The 24,977-nt window shown below is 43.5% G+C and overlaps 1 protein-coding gene across 7 annotated transcripts in view; it reads right to left on the bottom strand.

Annotated features, from left to right (window-relative positions):
- The window catches only part of KIF21A (kinesin family member 21A), a 79,185-nt gene extending 56,578 nt beyond the window's left edge, over nt 1-22,607 (bottom strand). For all 7 annotated transcript variants that reach the window (XM_088533236.1, XM_088533229.1, XM_088533232.1 and 4 more), the window contains exon 1: nt 22,439-22,607. In XM_088533236.1, the coding sequence (XP_088389362.1) occupies nt 22,439-22,482 (44 nt within the window). In that variant the 5' untranslated portion in view covers nt 22,483-22,607. The remainder of the gene's footprint in view (nt 1-22,438) is intronic.
- Between the last annotated feature and the right edge of the window lie 2,370 nt (nt 22,608-24,977).

Genomic DNA, 24,977 nt, shown 5'->3' with positions numbered 1-24,977 from the left:
GCAACACCAAAAAGATCCAAAACAGAACAAGACCTGGTGAAGAAAGCTGCTCCCTGAAGTAGCTCCTTTCTCATTTCAAAATGGTTCTTCACTAGAGAGTACATATTTTAATCACCCAAACTTCTTTTTAGCAACATAATGTAACTTCTTGCCTAGCCAAGAGCCTCAGATGGAGTACTTTGTGTTCTGAGACCTGCACAATTTCTGGTGGAGTGTTTTGCTATTATAGGCTCTCACTATTATAGGTGGTACCCATGCCTTAAAATGTGGGGGAAAAAAGCTCTTTTTAGTCATCTCTCCTTGACAACTCCTAGCCTGGCAGTCTGTCACTGTGATTTTTCTACAGGACCAATAATATGGCATCACCCATTTCATTTTCTACATGCTCTATCTCACCCGTTCTTCTGGCTGCTCTTAATTGTACACAACCAGGTTTCTTCTACCCACTCCCAGGCACCTCTCTGTTGAGGTGGCAGCTTCCCAAGTGACACTTTGCCCTGCATCCTTCCCTCAGAAGCACAAACACACCCAGGTGCTGTTGATGCTCAGTGCACTGTGCAGGGCCTGCAGGCTGCGCACATGAAACTTAATCCCCTAAATCTACTCTGGCTCAGCACCCTGGGACAAGCTACCTAATTGGGACGGCTAAAATAGCACAGTGCCACAGTAATGCACTGTACTGCTCTGGAATTAATCTCTCTCAGCAGAATGGGTGCATTATGACTCGGCTAAAAACAACGTCAGCTAGGAAAGATCCCCTGATTCTACCGTTTAGGGACTGCTGCAATCGCCTGACATACGCAGTACATCCGACTTCCCGGCATTAATTCCTGCTTGAACTAGAGAACATCAAATCTTTTCAAAAAGTGCCCTCTCAATTCATTTCCAGGGATAAAAAATTGGCCTGATGATTAAAACAAAAAGAATCCTTTCAGCCACTGACCAGTTTGACACCCCCGCCTGATCAGATGAACTCCTTGTTACCTAGTTGTCCTTGCAGGAGTTTCCCTGCAGCAAGCAGACCACGATGAATTCATGCCTTATTTTCCTGTTTGGCATGCACTGAACAGGCCAAGCTCGGTGTATTTTCTAGTTTGCAGCTCCATGTGAAATATTACAGCCATTGCTCTCCTGTAATGAGGGGCACTTGTCACAACGGTTGCCACATCCTGCCTCAGCAGCTCCACAGAACAGCAGTAAGGCCTTCTAAGAGTAACCTACAAATGGCAAAGCGTCAAATATTTTTACTAGAAAAAGTCACAGATTAATCTTCCAAGCAGCAGCAACTAGCTAAAAGTTGCATGTTGTGGAAGAAGGGATGATTTCCCAGGTAAAGTTCATTTTCATTAAGCTCCGCTGCGGGGCAGGGGTTGCTTTCATCTTGCTCAGGAGAGCCTGGATTCAAACAGCTCTGAAGCCAGAGGAGGCATCAGGTAGGAGACAAACTGACCTATAAACCCAACAGCCGCCAATACTCGTCTCTTATTAAACTAAGCCTATTAAGGTTAGCACAAATAAAAAAATCACTTGCGAGTTCATGAAATATTAAATCTAAGAGCACTGAATAAAACATCTTATGAAGCGCAGCAGACAAGGAAGTGCAGAACTGGGAAACAAACACAAAAAAATCCTCCTCCAAACCTTAAAAGAGCCGCTTTCTGCCATCCACATGGCCACACAATTCCCTACCCTTTCTATTTCACTACATTTTTGTTTATCAAATCACTCTTGATGAACAGCAAACAGGGTGGGCGAAAGAAGTGAACAGATTCATCTCCAGGACACTTCATGTTTCTGCTTGTTAAATTTTTCAGTGTTCCAAATTAGCTGATCGATATATCAGTTGTGCAAAGTTTGAAGACATGAAAAAACATGGTGCATGACAAACGCCGGGTCCAGCTCTGGTTAACGCGGCCGTTCGGATGCAGGAAAACACGTCCCGTTCACGGCAGCCAGCGCAGGCCACGCCAGCCGCTGCACCTCCATTTCCTGTGCAAACACAAGCTGTGGTGTTAAATAGTGATTAATAGTGATTCTTTTTTTGAAATTCTTTTATTTGGAGAGTTATTATTCAGCAAACATAGTCCTATAATGTACTTCCAACACTTCCAAAGGCTTTTTTTTTTTTTTTTTTTTTTGGCAACTGGTGAAGCAAACATCAAAAGTCTGAGGGTTCCTTTATTATACTTTTGTCCTATTTTTTTTTTCCTCCAAAACTCCTCTCTAAGTTTTACAACAAAACGGGTGAAAGCATCACAAACTAATACTGCACCCTTCAACCCAACTGCTCTTGAGGTAATAATATATTGATCTTTTTTATTCCACTCCAGCATAACACAAAATATAAATCAAATCCAAACATAAGACCTACAAATGATATTGCACTAAGTGACAACCTTCCCCTAATCTTGGCATCAAAACAACCCCCTAGTAAGCAAAACTACAGCCAAAGTCCAGGCCATCTGACTGCTGCTTTTATTTTTAAGTGCCAGCTCGGCAGTTCTCCCAGAGCAAGCAATAAATACACTATATGTGAGTCCATAGCCCTTAACGTACTTCAGGATGAAATCCAGCCCATTTATTTCAGGTGCCTATGACAGCACAAAAATAAACCTTGCTAGAAGGGCTACAACTACTGGAACAGTAGAGGAAGAAAAGGCCTCCTCGCAAACCCAAGCAAACAAAGTACAAGATAAGCCTAGGGCACCTCTGCAACACTGCCGTTCCTGCAGAATGATTAACGGCATTTGCAGCAGCCCTAAGCTCCAGCACTCAGTGCTTATGGCTAGTGGTAAACGTTGATATTAATGGCACCAGTCGTGTGTAAGGTTTTTCTAAGCGCCATGCTTGCAGAAACACACGTGCTCCAGTGAAGGGCGACGACACGGAGCAGCAGGGAAGCTGCGGCAGCGAGCGCAGGCGGCCGCGACGCCGTAACCCCGCCGCTCTCGCTCCACCTCGGGCACTGCTGCCACCATGAGCGCCGCGCGGCCGGGTACACAGCGCCCTACGTGTGCGGGGAGCAGGCGCGGGGCTGGCGTCGTGCACCAGCCCCTCTGCCTGCCTGTGGGCACCAGGAAACCCTCAGGCGGGTTTTGAGGCGCAAGTCTGGCAATAACAGAGCTTACAGTTTCCCGGATAGCTCTTGGATGCAGCTGCTTGGATGGGACTCTGGAAGTAGCCATGGCAGAATTTATTTGGTCCAAATCTTCAAAGTTTTATTTATACTGATGAAAAGGTATCAGCTATCCTTTCAGCCTCTGTTTAGCCATTAAACATGAGCTAAATGCTTATAAGCTGCTAGCTTAAAATGCTCAAAGTCAGCCACTAAATGGACTCGCACACACGGAATATTGCATTTTAAAGCTAACTTGTTTTATTGTGAGTAAGAAAATCAGATGAAAAATAAGATGGGAGGATGTTTTGCCCAAGCGCTTCAGCCTGTCACTTCCAATTTGCAAATACCGAAGTGGCAGCAAATGGCAGACTGGAATTAAATTTAATAGTGGAAATATATCATTGATGTAACTAGATTTGCCCATTCCCTCCCTGCATCCTCTACCTCCTCAGCTACTCAAAAAAAAAAAAAAAAAGGAAGAAAAAAAAAAACACAAAGATTTAATTTCATAAAACAATTACCCTTTTCAGCAGCTTTCATCTGACCAGCCTACCTCCCATTAACTATTGATGCTGGGAAGGGATCTGCAGCATCAGGCTGAGGCAGCTCTGCTGCTTTTGCCTGGTTTCTGAGCTGTTTTGTGGCAGCAGCATCTCTGGGCAGCTGCTGGCCAGCAAACAGTCGGGCAGCACGAGGGCAGATTAGCTCTTGTGCAATCCTGTAACAGCCTAGCAGCCTGTGCAGCACAGATGGCATCCTCTGACAGGCACCATCCTGTGCCTCTGCCAAGGAGAAGAGAAAAAGGGGAGGGAAAGGCTGAAATCTGCTCTCAAGTCGACTTTCCCTCGCTCCTTCCCCTCTCCTCCACATCCCTAGCTTCTACAGGAGTGAGGAGAAACCCTCCTGCACCTCTCTTAGACCTTCAATATCTCTTTGTACCATGGATATTCAGTCACGGTTTCATCTAAACCCTCTTCGTGAGATTCCCCCTAGACTTAATCACACTATAGCAAGCTAGCAAGTCCACAGCTTCCAAGAACAATTCAACTTCTCAGGGACATAGCGAGAGCGTTAAAGGATTCACACAGGCCTTGGTTCTTTCCTGCTAGTCCAAGACAAGGTCAGCAGTGATAGAAAAGCAGCACGTCCATGAGCTTCTACATGCCTGCCGAGGGCAGAACGGGCACATCACCAACACCAAGTACAATTTCACTAGGATTAAACTGATACGGGAGGTGGCATTTCTAAGGCAAATTGAGTTTTTTTAATTGTTCTTCTAAACTACTTGCTCAAGCTTTTTTTTTTCTTTGCTGAACACTTACTGTTACATCTGACTCACCACTCCCAGAAAGCTAAAACAGAAATAACGGCATCTTAGAGCAAATGAGATCTATGGAAAAGCAGCAAAATTTATGAAGTAAGACCTACAATATTCATGGTTATTACCAAGAAATGAGACAGAAAAGAAAAAGAAAAAGAGAAAGAAAAAGAAAAAAGCTAAACCTAAAGCTCAGATTTTGCTTGACAACTGTCGGAATACAGGCACACTTCACCCAGCAACCCTCATCGAGCCTACCCGCCTTTCCCACGGAGAAGGCGACGGACACCTGATGCCCACGCGCTGGATTAGCCAGGAGAGGCTGTCCCTCCTCACCAGGCAGCAGCCTGGGTTGCATCTTGCTTTTACAGCACAAAGGGAGCCGCTCGCCAGCTCCAGGGCCAGCCGCCGCGTCGTGCTGTGTGCGCAGACCTGCGCCGAAATAGTCATGTCACTTACAGGCAACTCCACCGACAGGCTTCAACCCTGGCATTGGGATATATAATGATAATAAAGTCACCGAGAGCCTTTGTTACTTTTAAAAAAAACAGAGTAAAAGCACTCTGCCAGCTCTTTTTAGCCTTTATTTTGAGGTAGTTTCTAGTTTTTATAAAGCCCTATACACTCTTTCACCTCAGGTGGCTTGGGGCAGCTCCAAGAGGCTTTCGTAAGTCAAAGAAATTCATTTCAGCACAACATAGGAAGGGGGGAACAAGTGAAATGTGTAACACAGAAGTTTACTGCTAGGAAAGCTGAGCCATCTGAGCTCTGGGTTTCAAAGGCTGCTCCATGTCACTAAAATTAGCTTCCCAGAAGGTTCAACAAGCTGCAAGCCTGGAATTTGATGGCTGTGCTCCAGGTGCATTTGTGGACTGAGCCCATTACCCAAAAAGCAAGTTGAGGACAGGAGGGCTGCCTTAAACTGCACATTAAATGTGTAGCATGATAAGACTTGCTACTTCTTGTAAAGTTGAGGTTTCTATTCAAAGCATGTTTTTAGCTTTTATGACCCAGATCGCACACAGAAGTTCAAAAAACCCATTTTCATTTCATTGGCAAGGTTTCACCTCCCTCCTCAGCTCTGACAATATTGGAGACTAGCAGCGATTATGAAAAAATTTACAACAGTTGCATGTGAAGGTCACACTGCTTTAAAAAAAAGTCAAGGCCTCAGATTCAAAAGGAAAGAAGAAAGAAGGGTCTTTGTTATGTCCCCAGACCAATGTTTACAACCACCACTTTCAGGGATACAAAGAGGTCACTTATGCATTCAAATGTATCTTGCTACACACTTGCATGTTTTAAAAAAGCAGTTTTATACGCAAGGGAAAGAGCACATCTCCCTGGACTGCTTTTTACTTTTTGTTTGTTTGTTTGGGGTTTCTTTTCCTCCAAAATTTAGCTTCAATATGTAAGGACAGCAGTTCTCACCATTCCTGCCTCGCAGTGTGTGGCTGTGCGGAGCGGCTGAGTCACCCTGCCCTTCCCGGCTACCAGAGCCTGGCGTTATGTAACCAGAGCAGGATCAGCAAAGGGAAGAGACTTTCTGCAGCATCGCTCTTCAGATGACTGAACGCTTAGCAGAGATTAAATCTGTTAAACAAAGGTCGTTATATGTAATTTAAGATTAAAAAAAATAATAATCAAAAGATAGTTTAAGGAAAGCTAGTTGAAGAGAAGACTACATGGCCAAGCAGCCTGGCCTAGTAATGAGTCATGATAAAAAACACTGCTGGTATCTTACAGACGTTTTGTTTCCAGTAATTTTGGAGAGTAAGAATACAGCTGAGGTAAAATAGGAGGGGCAAAAGTATCTATATATAAAAAGAAAAAAACAAAGTCACTTGCTGCTTTTGCTGCTTTACCAAGCCCTTGTATAACATTAACTTAGTGGAAGGGGGAAAAGGTCAATCTGCTACTTCTAACAGGGTTTGTTTGCTGTGGGTTCAGCTAAAACACCAGGCTACTATGTAAACAAATCACAGCAGAGGGAATAAAAAACAGCCAGAAGAACCAGGAGCCTAAACCTGGCTCAGATACTTAGACCCAGCTCAGGTACCTCTCGTGAGCCGGGTTCACCAGCACGCACAGCCAGCAGGACATGCACCACAGGCAACACAAACATGGACAGCGACACCTCACACAGCAGCTATCAGGGTATTCTATGATTAGAGTCCAACTTTATTAAAAAATCTTGCAACCCCCCTGGTTCCCAAGATGTCACCCACAGCACCACACTACACTGATGAAGGAGCTAATAATCCCCTCGCAGTGTTTTCAAGCAAAGGTACCATAAGGGCACACAGTTTCTACTGACAGGGAGTGTTAAGTATTGACAGTGGATTGCTGGTTTGGAAGAGGAAAATAAAATTGTGAATACAAAAGATAAAACAACCAAATGTAATGCAAGGTTATCCATGTCACTACTGCCCTCATCTAGTTTCTTCCTCTTTTTAGTGTATATCTATTTTTAGAGTCCTATTTTTGTTCAGAAAAGCTTTGTTTTTAAGAAACCATGTATTTTCCTTATTACCAAAAAAAAAGTAAAAGTGGTCTGGGATCTTTCCTGATAGAGCAAAATGATAATTCTTAATCCTTATAATTCATAATCATTCTCCCTTTTGCCCAGTTTCCCCCTTCTCTCTTCCCTTTTCACACAGACCCTCCTCCTCATCCTCCTCAAAGCCCTAAGCCCTCAAAGCTCTAAGCACAGATCACATTTGTGCCACAACCATGCCCGGAAATTGCTTTAAATTCTTTCACCTCCGTACAGAGGAACCCTCATCCCAGCTACATGACTAAGTCCTGAGCAGTTGGTTGCTTGAAACCTAGAGCCACAGCTCCAATAATTGCCTTCCACCAAATTCACTTAACCCCAAACAAACACAAAGCTTCCAGCATGCTTCTTCCAGCTACAGCTACAAGCTACTTCCCCAGCAATTATCATTAAATAATACCATAAAAGCAAAGGAGGGTCAGGTCAGTTACAGGAAAATTACTAGTTGCCATTAATTATTACTTAAATAACTGCTTAGCTAACCTTACTAAAATAACAACCAGATGCTTCACAATGGGACAAGTCAGTTAAAACAGTTTTAATAGTGACTTCTCAATGGTGCCTCAGCTCTGTTAACTCAGTGTAACATTCCTGGAACAAGAAACCACTGTACCATTTTTCTGCCACTCCTTCTAAAAAAATAAAAAAGTGTTGTATCCATAACACCCGATCCACTAAGCTCCAAAGCAAACTGCAGAAAATTTCTTCATATTTATTGTTGACTGCTTCTAATGAACAGAAGTTGCTCTGTTTCAAAACAGAAGGTAGACTGTTCAGGCAGCAACCGAGAGCTCCGAGCTGTAAATCCCAACCGTGCAGTAAGGAGACACCCACTCACTTTACTTACTGCCATTTATTTTAAAACTATTCATCCTATACACGGCCAAAACATCCAGATTAGTGGCCACAGCATCAGAGGTTAAGGAGAACTTTTGCGTCCAGCTGCCCAGGGACACTATCCAACTTCAGCTTCACTGAGAAGACACCACCAATTTGCTGCTCTTGGTTGACTGCAGGTGATGCCCTCTTTTAAAGACGACCTCCAGGAAGTTAATTAAAAGACAGGGTGTTTCATGAAGCGATGCTGGAAATTCAGTAGGGAGGATCTTTCCCACACCGGGTGATGCGCCGAGTCCACTGCTCAGCATGGTGAAAAATGCTCTTTTCTTACCAGCAAGCACTTCAGGCAAATGCAGGCTGACGGATCCCAAATTCCTCTTTCCCCTCTCCTCCTTTATTCGATCTTCCCCCCAAAAAGTGGAGACATTTGCCAGTCTCTGCTTTGGTATCAATTATTCTAACCACACTTACCAAAAAAAATTTTATAGCAGGTAAAAAACTCAGGGCTCTAAACAGACCATAACCCTGTGTGCTATTAACTGAGGAGTGATCTGGGGGAAGCAGAGAGGGAAGAACAGTGTCAGTGAGAGAATATTTAGCATTTATATGGAGATATTAGTGAAAATCTGAAATAACTGGGGCATAAGTAAAGAGAGAAGTGGAAAGTGCCTGGTCGTAGATGAGCAGTGACACTGGCTTCCAGCTGACGCTGCTATAGAGGCTGTCAGGGTCTTACTCAACATCTTCTGTGGAAAAAATATATATTATATACCCACTTGAACGTGGAAATTCCCATGAAAGATGGTTTTCCACACACCAGCTCACGTATCAAGACTGGCATGCAGAGCAGAGCCCTCCTGGCTCAGCCTTTCCTCCAAGCCGAGGGAAATAACAGAAATAAGGACTTAGGAGACCACACACGTACAGGACTATGTAAAGTGAGGGCAGCCGCTGGTAGACCAGTCCAGTTCTCTTCCTTTATAAACCTTCAGTTCCCACAGGCACCTACAGCACCTCTCAGAGGAGCTACCCTGAAGAAAGAAACCAGAACTGACAGGAAAATTGGGAATTTGATTAAAATTAAGAGCTAAGTGTGGAGCCTGCATGGAAAATGACTTCCCAGCTGATAAAGTAGAAATGTCTTTTAAACAATTTTGATTTTTCATATCTGCTTAAGGATATGGATAAACACTCCAATCTTAGTGGAATGTTCCAACTTTTTATTTTGCTCCAAAATTTTCTCATTGGAGAAAAAAAGCTGGAGTCATTATGGCTGCTTCCCTGTTGTTTAGGTTATTAAGAACCCCTGGTGCCAGCAGAGGAACAGAACATCCTTCTCTGCTCTATCTAAAGCTGGGAAAAATATATTAAAGGATTTAATGATTTAAACTGAGAAAAATTGTTACACCAATTTAATACTGATTAACTGACTCCGCATCTCTGAAGTTAAAAAAGGATGCTTCAACATTATTTCTACCAGATCTCCATAGAGCGTCAAGACCATCCCAATAACTTATTCTCAACAGTAGCCAATATATCACCTAAATGGGAGGTATGGGAGTTTTTAACATAACAGCAAGTGAAAGAACATGCCTTTCTACCCCTTCAGGAAAATATGGGCTAATTTCATATTCCTGGGTATTAATAATGTGCCAGTAGAAAAGGCAGCTTGGTTTTCTCATGATTGGGCTTCCTCGGCTGGCAGCTGGCTAAGCCGAACGAGTCCTGGGGGGAACTTGTTGTGGGAATTCAGTTTTATTTGCCATGGTATGCCATGTTTTATTTGCTACCACAATACAGACCTCACTGCCTTAGCAAGTCAGCAACTTGGAATTACCACTAATAAAAATAGTGCTGGTAATACCATTTCAGCAAAGTTTTAGCTCCAGGACAGCACACATCCATGAAATATGTGCACCCTGGTGAATGCATCAGGATGCAATCCGACAAGCTCACAAACTCAGCTCAGAATTAACTCATGAAATGCAGGTTGTGAATAAAAGAGAATAAAAGAACTAACTACTTCCTTATTACTTGTATCTACTTTTTTAAAATAGCTCTCCATGCTTTCATAACTAAGGTAAGTCTTTCTTTTTCCCCTTCCTGTTTATCAGGTGGAGTTTTTCATTAAGCTTCAGGGTTCCAGCTTAGATCCACAAATCCAACAGGAACTTCCAAACTACTACTGTACAGCTGCTTGACACAAAAACTCATGCAAGAACACGTAACCCACTGAGCTAAAAGCAGTTCTCCCAATGTGCACTAGTCGTCGGGATGCTCCGCGCACATTTCTGGAACAATCCCCCCTTATGTGCCCAGCTGCTGGCCCGGCCGCGGCTCTGCCAGCCTCTCTCGGCTCCAGCTCGCACAAAGCAGCAACACCTGATCCTGGGATCACTCCTATCTGCTCAACGCTCCACTGCAGCTCCTCAGGGACAGAAAGAAAAGTCTGTCCAGACGAGCCTCTTCAGGGTCAAAACCCACTTCTTTGTCTCGCCTGAATTAAGTCAACTTGTTGGCACATAGTAGTTCCAAATCGTGCGTTTCCCACGCACGCACGCACGCTCTGCCAGGCCATCAATGCAAATCATCCATGGCTGGTGCAAGGAACACAGCTCATTATCGCTTGGTGAGCTGCAGGTAGCACAGACCTCCTCAAAACACTTTAATTAAAATCTGTTTCACGCTTCTTTCAACCTCTGTCTCAGAGGTTTAAGTTTTCACTTACCTTTTACATTGGGACACATTAGGACCACAGGGAAAGCAACTGATATGGCTGCGGTCCCTGCACCCAAACTTACAGCCAAGTTATCACAGGCTTCTGAGCACAGGGAAAAATAAAAACTCCACTGGATCAATGGAGACAACTGACACTGCATGGGTGCAAGTGTCATACAAGGCACACAAGGATCAGTATTAAACACGACAAATAACTTTGGGTGGAAAAAAAGAAAAATGTGCACACAAGATAATGCAGTAATGACATAATATCCTATTATAGGATTACCCTGTGCTAAGGCCTGTACAGACCTCTCAAAGGCCCACGTTTTTATTAAATCTGTTATTCTGAAATGGCTTTGGCTAATATTTCCTGATCAATATCAAGAAATCCAATCAATTACACACATTGCATCACAAATGCTGTGAGTCACAGACTACTGCCTCCCACAGTTCTACACAAAATCAGGATTTCAGCAAAATGGTTGTACTCAACTTCAACCCTACACCAGCACTGTTTGTACAGAAAACCTCAAAAATCAAAATGCTATATGGCAATAACAAAGGTCGAGTGGTTTGACCAATTCTGTTTCCACTTAAGATACTTTTTTTTTAGTACCACAAACAAAGGGGTTTTTTTTTGTTTTGTTTTTTTTTGCAGGGGAGGGGTAGGAAGTTGTCCATTTATTTTAAGATATAGTAACATATTTAGAGGGGGAAAAAGTATGTTTGTGCAAAAATTTAGTCATACAAAAGTTTCAGTGTAGGATTTAATCAGTTTCACTGCTGAACCTGAAAACCAAAGCAAGGAACAACAACAATATTAAAGTTCACCCGGTAGCTCTTATGCAAAGCTCATCACATGAATAATTAGAAGGGCCCATAGGAAAAATACAAATAAACAGCATATTTCCCAATTATAAAGTTAGTCATTTCTACACCACAGAATTAAGAACGAATGACTGAAGAATGGGAGCAAAACAAATCTGAAATTATAAGACAGGTATAAAGGCAGAGCAGGGAGTGGGATTATTCTGGAACAAATGGAGAGGATTCTGAAGTGTGAGGTCAGGACTGGCTGCACGTCATATGTGAAAGCCCTTGTTCATTCTTTATTCAGGTTATTTATTTATTTATTTATTTTTCCAGATTGTTTCTGTACTCACTGTGCATTTGCTGGCACACAGAACTGGGGACTCCGGCACACAGCATCACCCACTCAGCCTTTCTGTCAGGTATTTCACACAGAGGCAGATTCTAGGTTACCCATCCAGCACCACTTCCCATCTACCAACAACAGTGCTCACACATTAACGGACCCACATTTTTGCCAATGCATGATTTACCCTACTAGTTTTTCTTCCTCCGATTCCTCTAAATCCTCTAAACCTCTAACTCATACGTTGTGTTAACAGTAAACTGACTTAGAAGGAAAAACCTTACAATGAGTAGAATACATTAATACCTGAAACCCTGGGTTATAATGCAACCTTGAAAACATGGCTTAAGATGATTGTCACATCCTTCAGAACAGCTCTGTGGGTGGCCTTCAAAAGCATTCAGAAGGCAGAAGCAAATCTTGCAGAAATATGAGATAACTAAGTGGTCAGCACATGATTAATGGACAATAAAAATGAAGAAAAACAAAAAATCCTGTGTTCTAAAGAAAACAGCATGAGTAACTTGAGAGCTAAAACAAGTTTAAAAATTTAAAGCTTGAAGTATATTTACTATCTCTAACCACATATCATTAGTATATTTAATTAATACACTATATTAAAATTACAGCAGTTATATATTTCAAACAGAAAGCTGACTAACAGCCAGAATCCCACAGTTTATTTTTATTAGCAGAATGGAAAAGGAACACAGTGCCAATTCATGTAGTTTCTGAGCAAAGCAGGGGGCCTCTCACATACATTGTGACACTAGAACAACCTTCCACCTTCTTCTTACCAAGGAGGTAACAACAACAAAACAGAGAAGCTAAAACAATGTCAGGGAGTATGTTAGGAGTTCTGCACTACCAAATAGTCCTTGGTTAGGCCCATAGTCTTGCCTATAGAAGTGCAATCTTAAGAGGAAAGAAAAGCGCTAGAGAAAATTAGTCACATTTCCTTGAAATATCTGATAAGCCTGGGGAGTCACTAACATGTCCTTGTTGCAACCTGAGAAATGGAAAGTAGATGCCCTCCAAAAGAGATGCAGATATCATCAGCTTGTAATCACTTTCCTCAGTCTACCAGTACATCCCTCTATTCTAAATGCATTCAACTTCAACCAGATGCCTCTTATACAGATATCAGACAGGCACTCAACAACACAAATCAAACAGTGTTAATTTGGCCCAGGGCTCCACAGAGACCAAATGAGCACACAAACTCAGAGAAATAAATGAGAAAGCAAACAGTTAAAAAAAAAAAAAAGACACAGCTGTCTGAAATTTAAGTTTATTTTTCAGAACCGTAACAAGACAAAAGCTGACAGGACACAAATTACAACTGATCATGCATGAATTATGATTGCCTAAGAGTCATGAGAAAGTGCTCCACGAGAACCAAGCGATGCTTTGGGTTGAATTCACAAGATTATTATATGAAGCATGTGATAGAACAGTGATTATTGTGTACGCTTCTTTCTGGATTACAGAAGATATTGTTTGAACAAAACAGAAGAGCTGGAAGAATGCAACACAGAAACTGCCAAAAGAGAGGAACAAAGAGATGTGGTAATTCTATGGGATGGCTAAGAAGAGCAGGAGTATCTAAAAAGCAATATTAAATAGGGCTGGGGATTAATTACCCTCATCAGCTCAGCCAAAAGAATAAATAAGCTTAAACTGTGGCAGAAAAAATGCAGGCAAAAGGGGACTGCCAGTACCACTGTTGGGAGAGAACAGGGGGTTGTTACCTATTACTATGAGCAAGCTTCTCCACAGCAACATTGCAGCTACCACGAAACATCCCCCAAATCAGGTGGGGCCGGGGAGGATGGACTTGGCAAAAGGACAAAGTTTTTACCAGTCAAGAGCTGGTTGTCCAGAAAGGCTGTGAAACTGCCATCCTTGGAGGTCTTCAAGACGTAACCGCATAGAACCCTGAGCAACCCTTGAACTTAGTTTTGGTGTTGCCTTCAACAGGAGGCTAGACCAGAGAACCTTCTGAAGTCCTTCGAAGTGGAGTTAGTCTAAGTTTAACCTTCCAAATCCATAAGGCTTCATTATTCATGTGGATGCTGTCACACTTGCAAAGGCATATTCTGACCTCCAGATTGGGTTGTTCAATCATGCTGGATACAGACTTGCGTATTGGACATGTAACCTCACAGAACTATAGACTACTGAGACAGAAAGGGCATGGGAAAGTAAGAGTTCATTTAGCCCTCTAGATTACTACATGGGGCAACAACATTTTTCCCCAAAACATTCCTGGCAGATATCAGTTTAAACTTTTTTTTAATAGAAAGTCTATAGTTTTGTTCAATTCTACTTTTCTACAAGCAAACTGTTCCAGGACATCCACCCTTACAATAGAATTTTTTTCCTCTGAACTTGTATTTTCTTTATTGTAATTTAAGTTTCTTACCGAGTTCACAATGAATTCAATTTCCCTTCTACTTTGCATCTGCAAGCACACTGCCCCTCCCCCCCTTTTTTTTGCACTCAGCTATCATCCAAAATACGGGCAAGACCACTTAGAGAAGTTCCTTTGGCCCAAGAAAACGTGTCCTCATTCAGCAGTCACAAGAGCTAAACGTCACGAACCACACTGGACCTTCAGAGGGCTGAAGGCACAGAACAAAGCACTTTCACCCAAAGCTGTCACGTCCAGAATGTTTCTTCCTCTTTCGAAGCTACCAAGGCTTTACTTGCTGACACTTAAAAGGAAAATGAAAAGCCCATCTGCTCCCCAATGGCTTTGCTGACAGTGATGACATGGATCTACTGCTACACTGCGATGACCAGTCAATGTAGGTCACTGGGGAGGGGAGGGAAATCAGACTGAAGTTTCTTATAAACAATAACAACAAGAAAACCAGCGTAAGTAAATGCCTGTTTACCTGTCAATACTAGTTCAGACCTACCCAATCGTATCTTGGACTGTTTAATTTAGAGTCACTGAACACCAATCCACTTTTGCTGAACTCAAAGTTCTGCTAATGAAGATGGAAACAACAATTCTGGTGTTCCTGAGTGATGGGCTGACTGATTAGTTGAGGCAGAAATGTAAGCTGCACTTTAAGTGATATAGATTAAACAGGTGGCCCTCTCTCTGACCCATTACTTTTGCAAACCCTTTTGGGAGTAGACTCCTCCTCTCCTGCCTCCTGTCTAAAAAGGAAACACCTATGCAGACATTTATGCCCCTAAACCATGAAACCATTTTCTGGTCCTTAAAAGGTTTCGAAGAATTTACTTATAAAACAAATCAAGTTTCTAAAGAATAGTAATTATTCATGATCACAATAATTCCAACTTGCTAGAAAAAAAAAAGTGTATGTGTTACCAAAATCCCTAGTCTGAAAAGTAATGTATACAGATAAGACTTCTCAATAAATAAATAATTCCAACCACACACAAAGGCCTCACATTACAGGACCAGATTCTAAAAATAATGATTTCTCATATACTTAAAATTAAAGACTAAACTTCAAAAGAAATAGAAACAAGTAGGACTGAGCACAAGCAGTGAAATACTCCTTACCTGGATAACTTAGGTAGAGTTCAAACCAAAGCAATATATGCTCTGCTCAGCAGGTTAGAAAAAGGATTAGTCAGCTGTTTGCTATGGATCAAAGTGTCTGGTACAGACACAACTTTTCTGTTCACACAGAACCAAATCAGAGGGTTAAAAAAAAAGCAGCAAAGCAATATAAGTGCTTTAGAAATACAGATTTTTTTTAATTCTAACACCATAGGGCTCACATTTTCATAGACTGTAGTGACTAACTCAGGTGTTTTAGTAGCAGTTGCTTTTTTCTCATGCTGCTGCAAAAGATCTTATGCCACACCATGAGTGCTTACCACACTTTGAAGCTACATCTTTGCCTAGAGGAGGGTATCACATAATTGTGAGATGGCAAAATGTGTCAGGGAAGCATGGCAGGGGTGGGGGGAGGGAGTTTGGAAAAGAACATACAAGGGACAAAATAGACCCACTACCTCCTTTTGCATCCCCTTCTCACTCTCATGCAGGTGAGAGAGACAGCAACATAGATACTCTATCCTTGGAGGGCAGAATCAAATGCAAAACGGCAATAAAGTTGTTGCTACAATGGGCAAATCAATATTCCTAAATGAGAGCTTAGAAAACCCCAAAATCTCGGAAACGTGGGCTACTCAGAGTGACACAAACGGAATCATCATCAAGGCAGTCCGTCATGCTCAATGGAAGCAGGGTCCAACAATACAAATACTGTGAATTGCCAGCTTTGAAAAACAAATTTGGATAGGGAACTGCTTCACTTTAACTAACTACTTAGACCTCTTGTTTAAGTCGGTTTCTACTTTCTTACCACTTCTTTTCAAGAATACGCAGACTATCCATTGACATGATGCCAAGTGCTTCAAAGAAAGGAGTTTATTTGGGTTCTTACATTGGGGTGTTACTGCACATGGGAAGTTTCTTCTCAAGTGTGCTAGCAACACCAGAATAAAGCAAGACTCTGAATTTCATTATTTGTAATACAGTTACAGATGATACTCTCTTACATACTTTTAAACTATTACTGGTAACTCTTTATCAATGCCATTAGCAAATCATATCCTTCAGTATAATCTTTTGACATATGTTAATGCTATGCAGCTATACAGCTTTTTCAGCTTAGGGTATCTCCTTAACTTGGGATTTCAGCAATGTAAAGAAAAAGACAGAAGGGACTGGGAACAGAAGGGATTGGGCGGGTAGGAAGAGTCAGTGAAAGCAATTTAAAAATGCACAGGCCCCAAAACAGAAAAAAGCCCAACAGCTGGGGCCTGACCGAAGACATGAAATATCTTTGTTCCAAACCCCAGGCAGATTAGGGAAAGGGAAGCCTGTTTGATCAAACTGCTCTGTTAGCAAACAAACGACAACAACAACAAAGGCAAACAAAAAAAAAAGCAAAACTATGCAAAATCTAAAGTTTCTAAATCAAAAAAATTTAAAACCTACAGAATAAAAACACTGAATGATGTATAGTGTGTGTAATGAATACAAGTATCGTCAATGAGACATCAAAAATTACCTAGACAACAGAGATAACAGATACACTGTTTTTTGAAAGCGAATCATGGAAAGTAACTCAGCTTGAGCGCATAAAACCTATGGTGAATAACACATCACCCTAACATTTTCCTAAGGTCTTGGTGCCCTCAGCTGCCTGTTGCAGCTCCACAACCTGCAGACCCAAGGGACACAAGTCATTCAGTTCTGCTAGGTAGAGCTAAGGATATAAAAATCCTGACTGCCAGGACAGCAAGCCCAGCTTGTGTGCATTGATTTGGGGAAGAAGAGGGGAGGAAGATCCGGGGGAGGGAAAGCAGGGGAGGATGGGCAGGGAATTACTCCGTCAGTGAAGGACTTTTAACAAAGTGTTGAGGATAATAAAAATAACTAAGGACCAAATAGGACTCCCCCCACCTCTCTCCTTCCTTCCATACACAAGCCACCTAGGAAGCACTTTATACTGTATATACTTTTTTAATTCTGGTTGTCTTTGAATCAGCAACATTCAATATTATTGATAGTTCACATCAAGTCACATTAAAACCATGCTGCTGTTAATGCTGGGTGGAGAATCATCACTCTGAGCAGAAATACATCAGGGCAGAAAGGTCACTGTTTTCATGATCAACATGAGCAACTTCCAAGAAGGCAAAGTATCAGATCCATGTCCTTCAGCAGGTTTGCAAGGCAATGCATGCACCTCAAATATTTTAAAATATAATTTGAACAGACCTTCTCTGCATTCCACAAAGTCATTCTGGAACAGACCTTAAAACCCTTCCGCTCTCCTCCATTTGCATCTTGTTGCTATGGTAAATGCATCAATGAGATCATGCAGCTGAAGTAAAGCCACATTTCTGCCTTTAGTCACACTGTAGCAGCCACAGGAAAGTTTCGCCAGGGAAAACTCAAAAAAAAAAATAAAAAAAGGACAGGAAATAAATCAACGTTTCAAACAGTATTAAAAGTGAGGGGAAAGAGGACACAAATATGTGGTTACTGCTGATAGAGTTTGATTGTTTTTAAAACAAAAAGATTTTTGGTTTTCAGTTCAAATATTTTTATCTTCCTGTATTTTACTATAACCAAAAAGCTCTCTGCTGCAGCAGACCCGCTATGAGAGGCTCCCGAATCCTTTCCTCTCCATCAAAGAACGTGTTTACACCACAGGAGTGATGAAAAAGGAAGTTTAGTTCCTAGAAAGCCAGACCACAGATTTCAGCCTGCCCCGAGCAATACCAGTTACGGATGATCGAGTCACATGTGATGAAACCTGAATTAATTCAGCAGCAGATGGTGTTGTGTATTCTTTACAGCTAAAACACAAAGCTAAACATATGGATGAGGTGGAGTAAAGTTTCAGTGAGGGAGAAGGAAGTATTTGTTTAAGTTACGGAGCAAAGAGAACCATGAAAACTAACAGAAGATAGGCAACATGAGCTTTAAAAACTAAAGTTTTGTGGCTTTCTATTAACAGTCACTCCCAAAAAGCAGTATTTCCTCGTGCTTAACATGACCAAAAAAAATAGTATTTAATACTGCTGAATGAATTTGCTTTTGGTGGGCTGTGCTTGCATATTGTTAGACTCCCCAGAAAATTGCCACAGCTTCATACGATTGTAACAAGATAATAACTAGTGACAAAAAAAAAAAAAAGAAAGAAAGAAAAGAGAGAGGAAGAAAAAAAACACCTTAGTTCATTTTAGGAATGAAAGGACAGTACTATGCTCCTTTGCTGTTGCTTGTCTACCCAGGGAATGATTTATACAGCATGGGGACGCTTAGCACTGTACAGGAAGCCTGAAATCGTCCCCCTGCCCTCCAGAGCTCAGAGCGTAAACCACAGAAGGCAGAGCTATTCATCCCACATCTGAGGAGCTATTCACAGCAGGAGGCTTAACCACAGGAGTAAGTGTTTGCAGAATCAAAGACGAAGAAAGAAAATCAAATTCGGCAGCAGAGTGCTCCAAAATACACCTGTCACAAACGCAGCTTGGCTCGACTCAGCTGCTCCTTTCCTCGTGTGCTTAACAGCGCTTCAACCCTGCACTAGCAAAGGGAACGCCAGCAATAAACATTTTTAAGTTGTCAGCTACACTTATTACTTCCACAGTTACTAAACAAAAAAGTTTCCTCAAGTGATCTATTACACTTTGAATCTAAGCTCCATACTTGGCAAGCATCAAGATTTCAGCTCTGGGAAGAGGTGTCACAACATTTTGCAGGCATTCCCCAAGGAAACAGTGAGGAGGCCACTTTGGAAGTCATCCAGGGAAGATCTGGGTGGCTGGATCCCACTGGTTTTCTGGGCATAGGAGGAGGAAGGTGGCAACGCTCCCTCTTTGAGTGAGATACGAAACACAGAGAAGAGGCACCAATCACACCTGCTGTGGGAACAGCAATCATTCACTCTTGTCAGAGTAGGGAAGAAGGCTTAAACATGCTGAGGATGATGAAACACCAAAAAAAAAGTTTTTACAGCTCTTTTCTACCCAAATATATCTGATAAATATTCTGTTTCCCATCTTCCCTTTCTTTTGTTTCCTTGCTTTCCACCTCTTAGCAGTTTTTTTTTCTTTTTTAAACTTCATTGTCAGTTAGCATCCTACCTTTGCCACCCAACAAGGCCTCAGTGATCACCCTACTTTTCTGGAATATGGTTCAGGTGCCACAGCTATCCATCTTTTCATATAATTCTTCTCTTCATGACTTCTTGTTTTCATATGGCCCCTTAAAAAGTGGCATTACAAGTCAGCACTAAAGCTCATCCTCTCTGTGCCTCTGGCTTCCACTGACTCAAAATGAATCAAGGCTTTCTCCTGGAGGAAGAGGAGAAGGATATTTACTTCAGCGTTCCATCATCTTGACATCTTCTCCATGCCAAGCAGATCCACATAATACACATCTTTCCATACTTCATCAGACAGATGTTCTCCAAGCAATCCCTCCAGATGAGCTCTATCCAAACACTAGCACTCTCTGGCAGCTCCCTCCCTTGGTCAGCATATGTTCAAACACAGAAGACCTGAGTCAAACCCTCTTGTCTAGAGGGGTGTTGGTAGATCAGCTCTTCTGAGATGTCCAGCCCTATAGTCATCTGGATGGAGGACAGGCACTAACTTTTACCTCCTGTTCAGTATGTATGAGACGGCAAATATCTGGCCGGTGACAGCACGACCGGTTCAGGACACTAACATGGCACAAATTCCTAATCCCTGGAAAGTTCATATGGTAACTTCAATATAAAATAGTAGCATATTTTACTGGCACCAAAGATGCAAGTCTTCATCTAACCGACAGGTGGGAAACTTAGGTGCTACATTTGGATTGTGGGCACCACTCAAGTGGCAAGACAAAACATTTGGGAGCTACATCCTACATCCCTCTGTTCACTTGGTTGCAGTTACAGATCCCTATGGAATTTATACTATTAACTTCTGCTGAGGCGGTTTCATGAAACTTCCAAACGCTGAGAAGACATTTCCAAAATAAGATGACATTTTCAGATCTAAAAGAGGGTGGTTTAAAACATTTAAAAGCAGTCATGTGATTAGATAACTATCATGGGGTTCTCCAATTTCATCTGAAAAGCACTATACACTGTCACACAGAGGAATGCAAAGAGCAAAGCCCTTTTTCAAAGTTGCAAAGAGTCATCAAATTTTAAGTCCACAAGTCTTTTCAGTGGAGATTGACAATAGGAAAAGAGGGTTTTTTTTCTCCTAATTGGCCAGTTGAACATTAGTTACTGGATTAACTGCCAAACTATTTTCAGCTTTCATGCTTCACTTAGCTGAAGTATTCAGCTCATCATTCAGAAACCCATTATTACATTGAAAAAAATATGAGGAACAATTAGCATGCTAGATGACAGCTTAAAGGTGGAGCTATTTGGAAAGAATGAAATAGTTTTCAATTGTGTGGTGTACAATTAAGCAAGATAATCACGTTCTGAAAAAAAAAAACAGTTTACTAAACAGTTTCAGTGATGTCTACCCTATAACTCATGTTTAAAGTTTAAGGAAATTTGGTTTGCAGTAAAATCAATGTCACATCCATTTCAAATACCTGACATCAGTTACCTCCACGGGAGTTACAAATTACCAGTTAGTCCTGCTCTATAGCAACGCCTGCTCAAGAAATGTGTGAAAACAAAGACTCAAATTCATCTTAGGAATGGAGATGCATTCACTGCATAAAAGATACAAGCAGAAATGGCAGAAAACAATGTCTGCCGATAGACAGTGGCATGGGGAAAATAATTCCTCATGCTCCTCTTCATGATTTCTAAGCAGAGAGAGAGAAATCTTGCACAGAAACAGTTAATCTTCCAAAAGGAAGAAAGCAGATGGGAGGAAGAAGGTAATCCCTCATTATCACTGAACTGCACCCAGAGCAGACTGAAGATGTCAGAGGATGACTTTACAAAAACGCACCTTGTAACATCTGCAGTTTATTTTCCAGAGCTACAGTGAGCCATTTTCACCTAGCTAGTTGCTTTGAATTCACTTTTACACGATTATATGCCACGTATCCTTTCTAATCTATTTATCACACATCTGCAGTTATGAACCTATTTGCACCACTAGGTTTTATTTGTTTCCCAGTTACAACAAACCTATGTATTTGCAAGTGTATTTCTACATCACTATTTCTTTTGGCTCAAAACATATTTAATATTTTCTTTAAATGACAGAACAGTCAGCCTGTAACACACCCTATTTTTAGGATCACACCTATCTCATATTTTCCTCTTTGAAAACACAGACTAATTACCCTACGGAATAATACCTCCCTGTACTTCATGCACAAAGTGCTTCAGCAGATGACAACACACACAAAAGCATCTCTCTCTCCACCGAAAACGCTACTGCAAGTGCTAAGCGGCAGACACCTCCATGGTGGTGCAGGGGCGGCGTTTTGCTGCTTAATAGAGATGTTTTTGAGCTGTTGCACACACCCCAACAACAGCATCAATAACACTCCTTATCCCTACAGTCTTCTGAGAGGGAGAAAAAAAAATCCACTTTCCTTCCTTCCTATACAACACCTGGTTTATCTAATGAAGGGGAGATGTGTGTAATGGCTCCAAGGAGCCAGCGGTAGAAACGGAACTTGCCCTAACGTCTGATTTCTAGCTGCATGATACTACAAGTGCATCGGCACGTAATGTAAAGACTCTTTAAAGAAAAGAGAGCAAAACATCACTCAGTATCGCAGTCAAACCTCAAATATTGACAAAACATAAAAACTCCCTTTCATAGCTGAACTACGCAAAGTCATCTTGAGAATTACGGTGTCCGTGGGCTAATCTGGAAGGGCTTCAAAGAACAAAACAGTATCTTCACATGGAAGACCAAGAAGAGCCAAATTCACCGATAAACAACAGATTATTATCTGTGATCAAAAAAAGGGTGATTTGAAGTGGCTGATGCTTCAGAACGCTTCGGGCTCCGCTCCCACTATGTCTCCTGGGACACTCGCTCGCATTTGCTGCGCGCCCCGCGGAGGCCACCGGCGGCGGGGGGCTCAGGGCCGCTGCTGCCCCCGCTCCCCGCGGCGGCCCCGCCACGCGGGACCTGGCGGAGGCCGCGCGGCCGCGCGGGGGCACCTGCCGGGGCCGCGGCGCCCGCCCGCTCTCGCCGCCTCCCGCCGCCACCTGCCCCGGCGCCGCCGCTCACCTGACCGCCACCCGCACCGAGCTCTCGTCCTGGCCGCCCGACATGGCGGCGGCGGCGCCGCGGGGCAGCGGCTGACGGCGGCTCCCGGCTCACCGCCCGCGCCGGGCCCCCCGCTGCAGCCGCCGCTCTCCAGCCATTTTAGGTGCCTGAATGAATAGGTAGGAACAGCGGCGGCGGCAGCGCGGGGCGGGCGGCTCCGCCCCCGCCAGGCCCCGCGCGCGGAGGGAGGGCTCGCGGGCGGGCGGAGGGATGAGCCGCGACGCCCGCCCGGCCCGGCCCGGCCCGGCCCCTTCGGCAGCGGCGGCGCCCGCCGCGGGGCCGCTCCGCCGCAATGCGTCAGCGCCGCCCGCCCGCCCGCAGCGCCCGCAGCGCCCGCAGCCAGACACCGGCACCGGGCGGGCAGGGGCTGAGGGCGCTTCACACACGCGCACACCCCGCGCGCACACACACACACACAGCCCTCACACACACACACAGACACACACAGCCCTCACACACACACAGCCCTCACACATGCACACACACACACACACACACCCGCACACCCATTACACACACACACACCCCTCACACACACACCTCCCGTACACACACACCCCTCTCATTTGCACACACCCATCCTTCACACACACCCCTATCCCTCCTTCACATACACACACAGCCCTCCTTCACACACACGTACACACACACCTCCATCACACACACACCCCACCCCTCCGTTACACACACATGCACCTCACACACAGTGCTCTACACACAGCCCCTCCACACAGCACCTGTGCCACGCTCTCTACACGCAGCTCTGCGCCCCCACACACCTGTCTTGCACGCACACACCCCTATCCACACATACACATGGCTCTTGCACACTTCTCCACACACAACTCTTGCACAAACACACCTCTTGCTTACATACACGGCACTTTCACATCTCTCCACACAGAGCGCTTTCCCCTCACACACAGAGCTACACACGCACGTCTACACACACATGCCTCTTACACACACCGCAATTACACACCGTGCATACAGCAGTTGCACGCACACCGCTCCAGCTCTTCCCCTCACACACATTACACGCACACCTCTGCACACTCGGTGGTTACTACTCTCCACACACAGCTTTCCCCTCATACTACACACTATACCCGCACTTCTACACACACGGCGGTTACGCACACGCCTCTCCATACACAGCTTCCCCCGCACATGTTGTACACACACTTCTACACACATGGCAGTTACACACACACACATCTCTGCACACATGTGGCAGTTAGGCACACACCTCTCCACACGCACAGCAGTGACACACAGAGTATTCTCCTCAGAGACACGTTTCCCCACACAGAGCGCTGCACACCCACTGCCAGCCACAAGCACCCTGCTCCCTTCATGGTGTGTTGCCTGTGCACACACAGCTGTCACGCACAGCTCACGGTGTGTGCTTCACACACACCTCTCTACACACACACAAACACACTCGTGCCTCTGAAACACGCACAGCTCATTGCACACACAGGCCTCACACCGGGTCACAGTGTGTGTGCACAGGCCGCTCCACGTGTGCTCAGGGCCTCAGACGCACACCCATGCGCACACCTCTCCTCGTGCCGGCTCCATCCGGCAGGTGTGTGTGCCCCAGCCACCCCAGCTAGACATCGCTGTTCTCGCTTCCCTAATGAAGCGCCTGGTTTTCAGTTGGAAACTGAGTGGGCGGATGACATTAATTTTTGATGCAAATAGTATCCCAGCCAGGAAGCAAGCCCGGTTATTTTCCCCAAAACAACTCGCATTCTTAAGCAAGATTTTCCATTGCAATAGGCCCCTTTTGAATTTGTAATGATATGCTAAAAACCTTGCCCTGCAAGTTGTTTTGCTTCTGATAGGGAGCACCATTCACACCCAGGCCCTGGCCTCTGTGCCAAGGTGGGCAGAGGAGGCCTTACTGCAGCCTCCGGCCATGTTCCTGGCTCTTCCAAGCACTAAGGCCCTTCTCCTCAGGAAAAAATCACTATATTATTGCCCCCATTGTGTGCTTCTCATTCTTTTCTCACCCTTTTCTATTTTCTGCTCTTCATTTAGAAATTGTATTGGTTCTGCAAGATGGCCTGCTTGAAAGTTGGTGTGTGTGCCACATAGCTGAGCTATCCCAAGATACTGTTCATTGAAAGGCAGAAAAATGGGCACACACTGTCACACAAGGAATCTGGTACAAGCAGAATAGATCCAAGTTTTCCTGGGCTTTCAGCCAGAAGGTATAGTCTCTATCTTGTGTTGTGTTGGAAGCTTCTCTCTTTTTTCTTTTTTTTTCTTTTTTTTTTCTTTTTTTTCTTTTTTTTTCTTTTTATTTTTTTCTTTACAATATTTTAAAGAATGGGAAAGATAAAAAATAAAGTAAAAGCTCCCCAGAGTGAATTTTATTAGCATTCATGTGCAATATCCTCCAAACAAAGGAGAGAGCTCATAATTTAGGGCATTTCAAACTACCATGGGCTAAGCACTCCTAAAAGTGTTGTACTTCTACCTGTCCTGAGCT

The sequence above is a fragment of the Tinamus guttatus genome, unplaced genomic scaffold, assembly GCF_059628265.1.
Source record: "Tinamus guttatus ecotype Peru unplaced genomic scaffold, ASM5962826v1 Tinamus_guttatus_pri_ptg000489l, whole genome shotgun sequence".
Lineage (NCBI taxonomy): Eukaryota > Metazoa > Chordata > Aves > Tinamiformes > Tinamidae > Tinamus > Tinamus guttatus.
The sequence above is the reverse complement of the archived record's forward strand: the minus strand, read 5'-3'. Positions and strand labels throughout refer to the sequence as shown.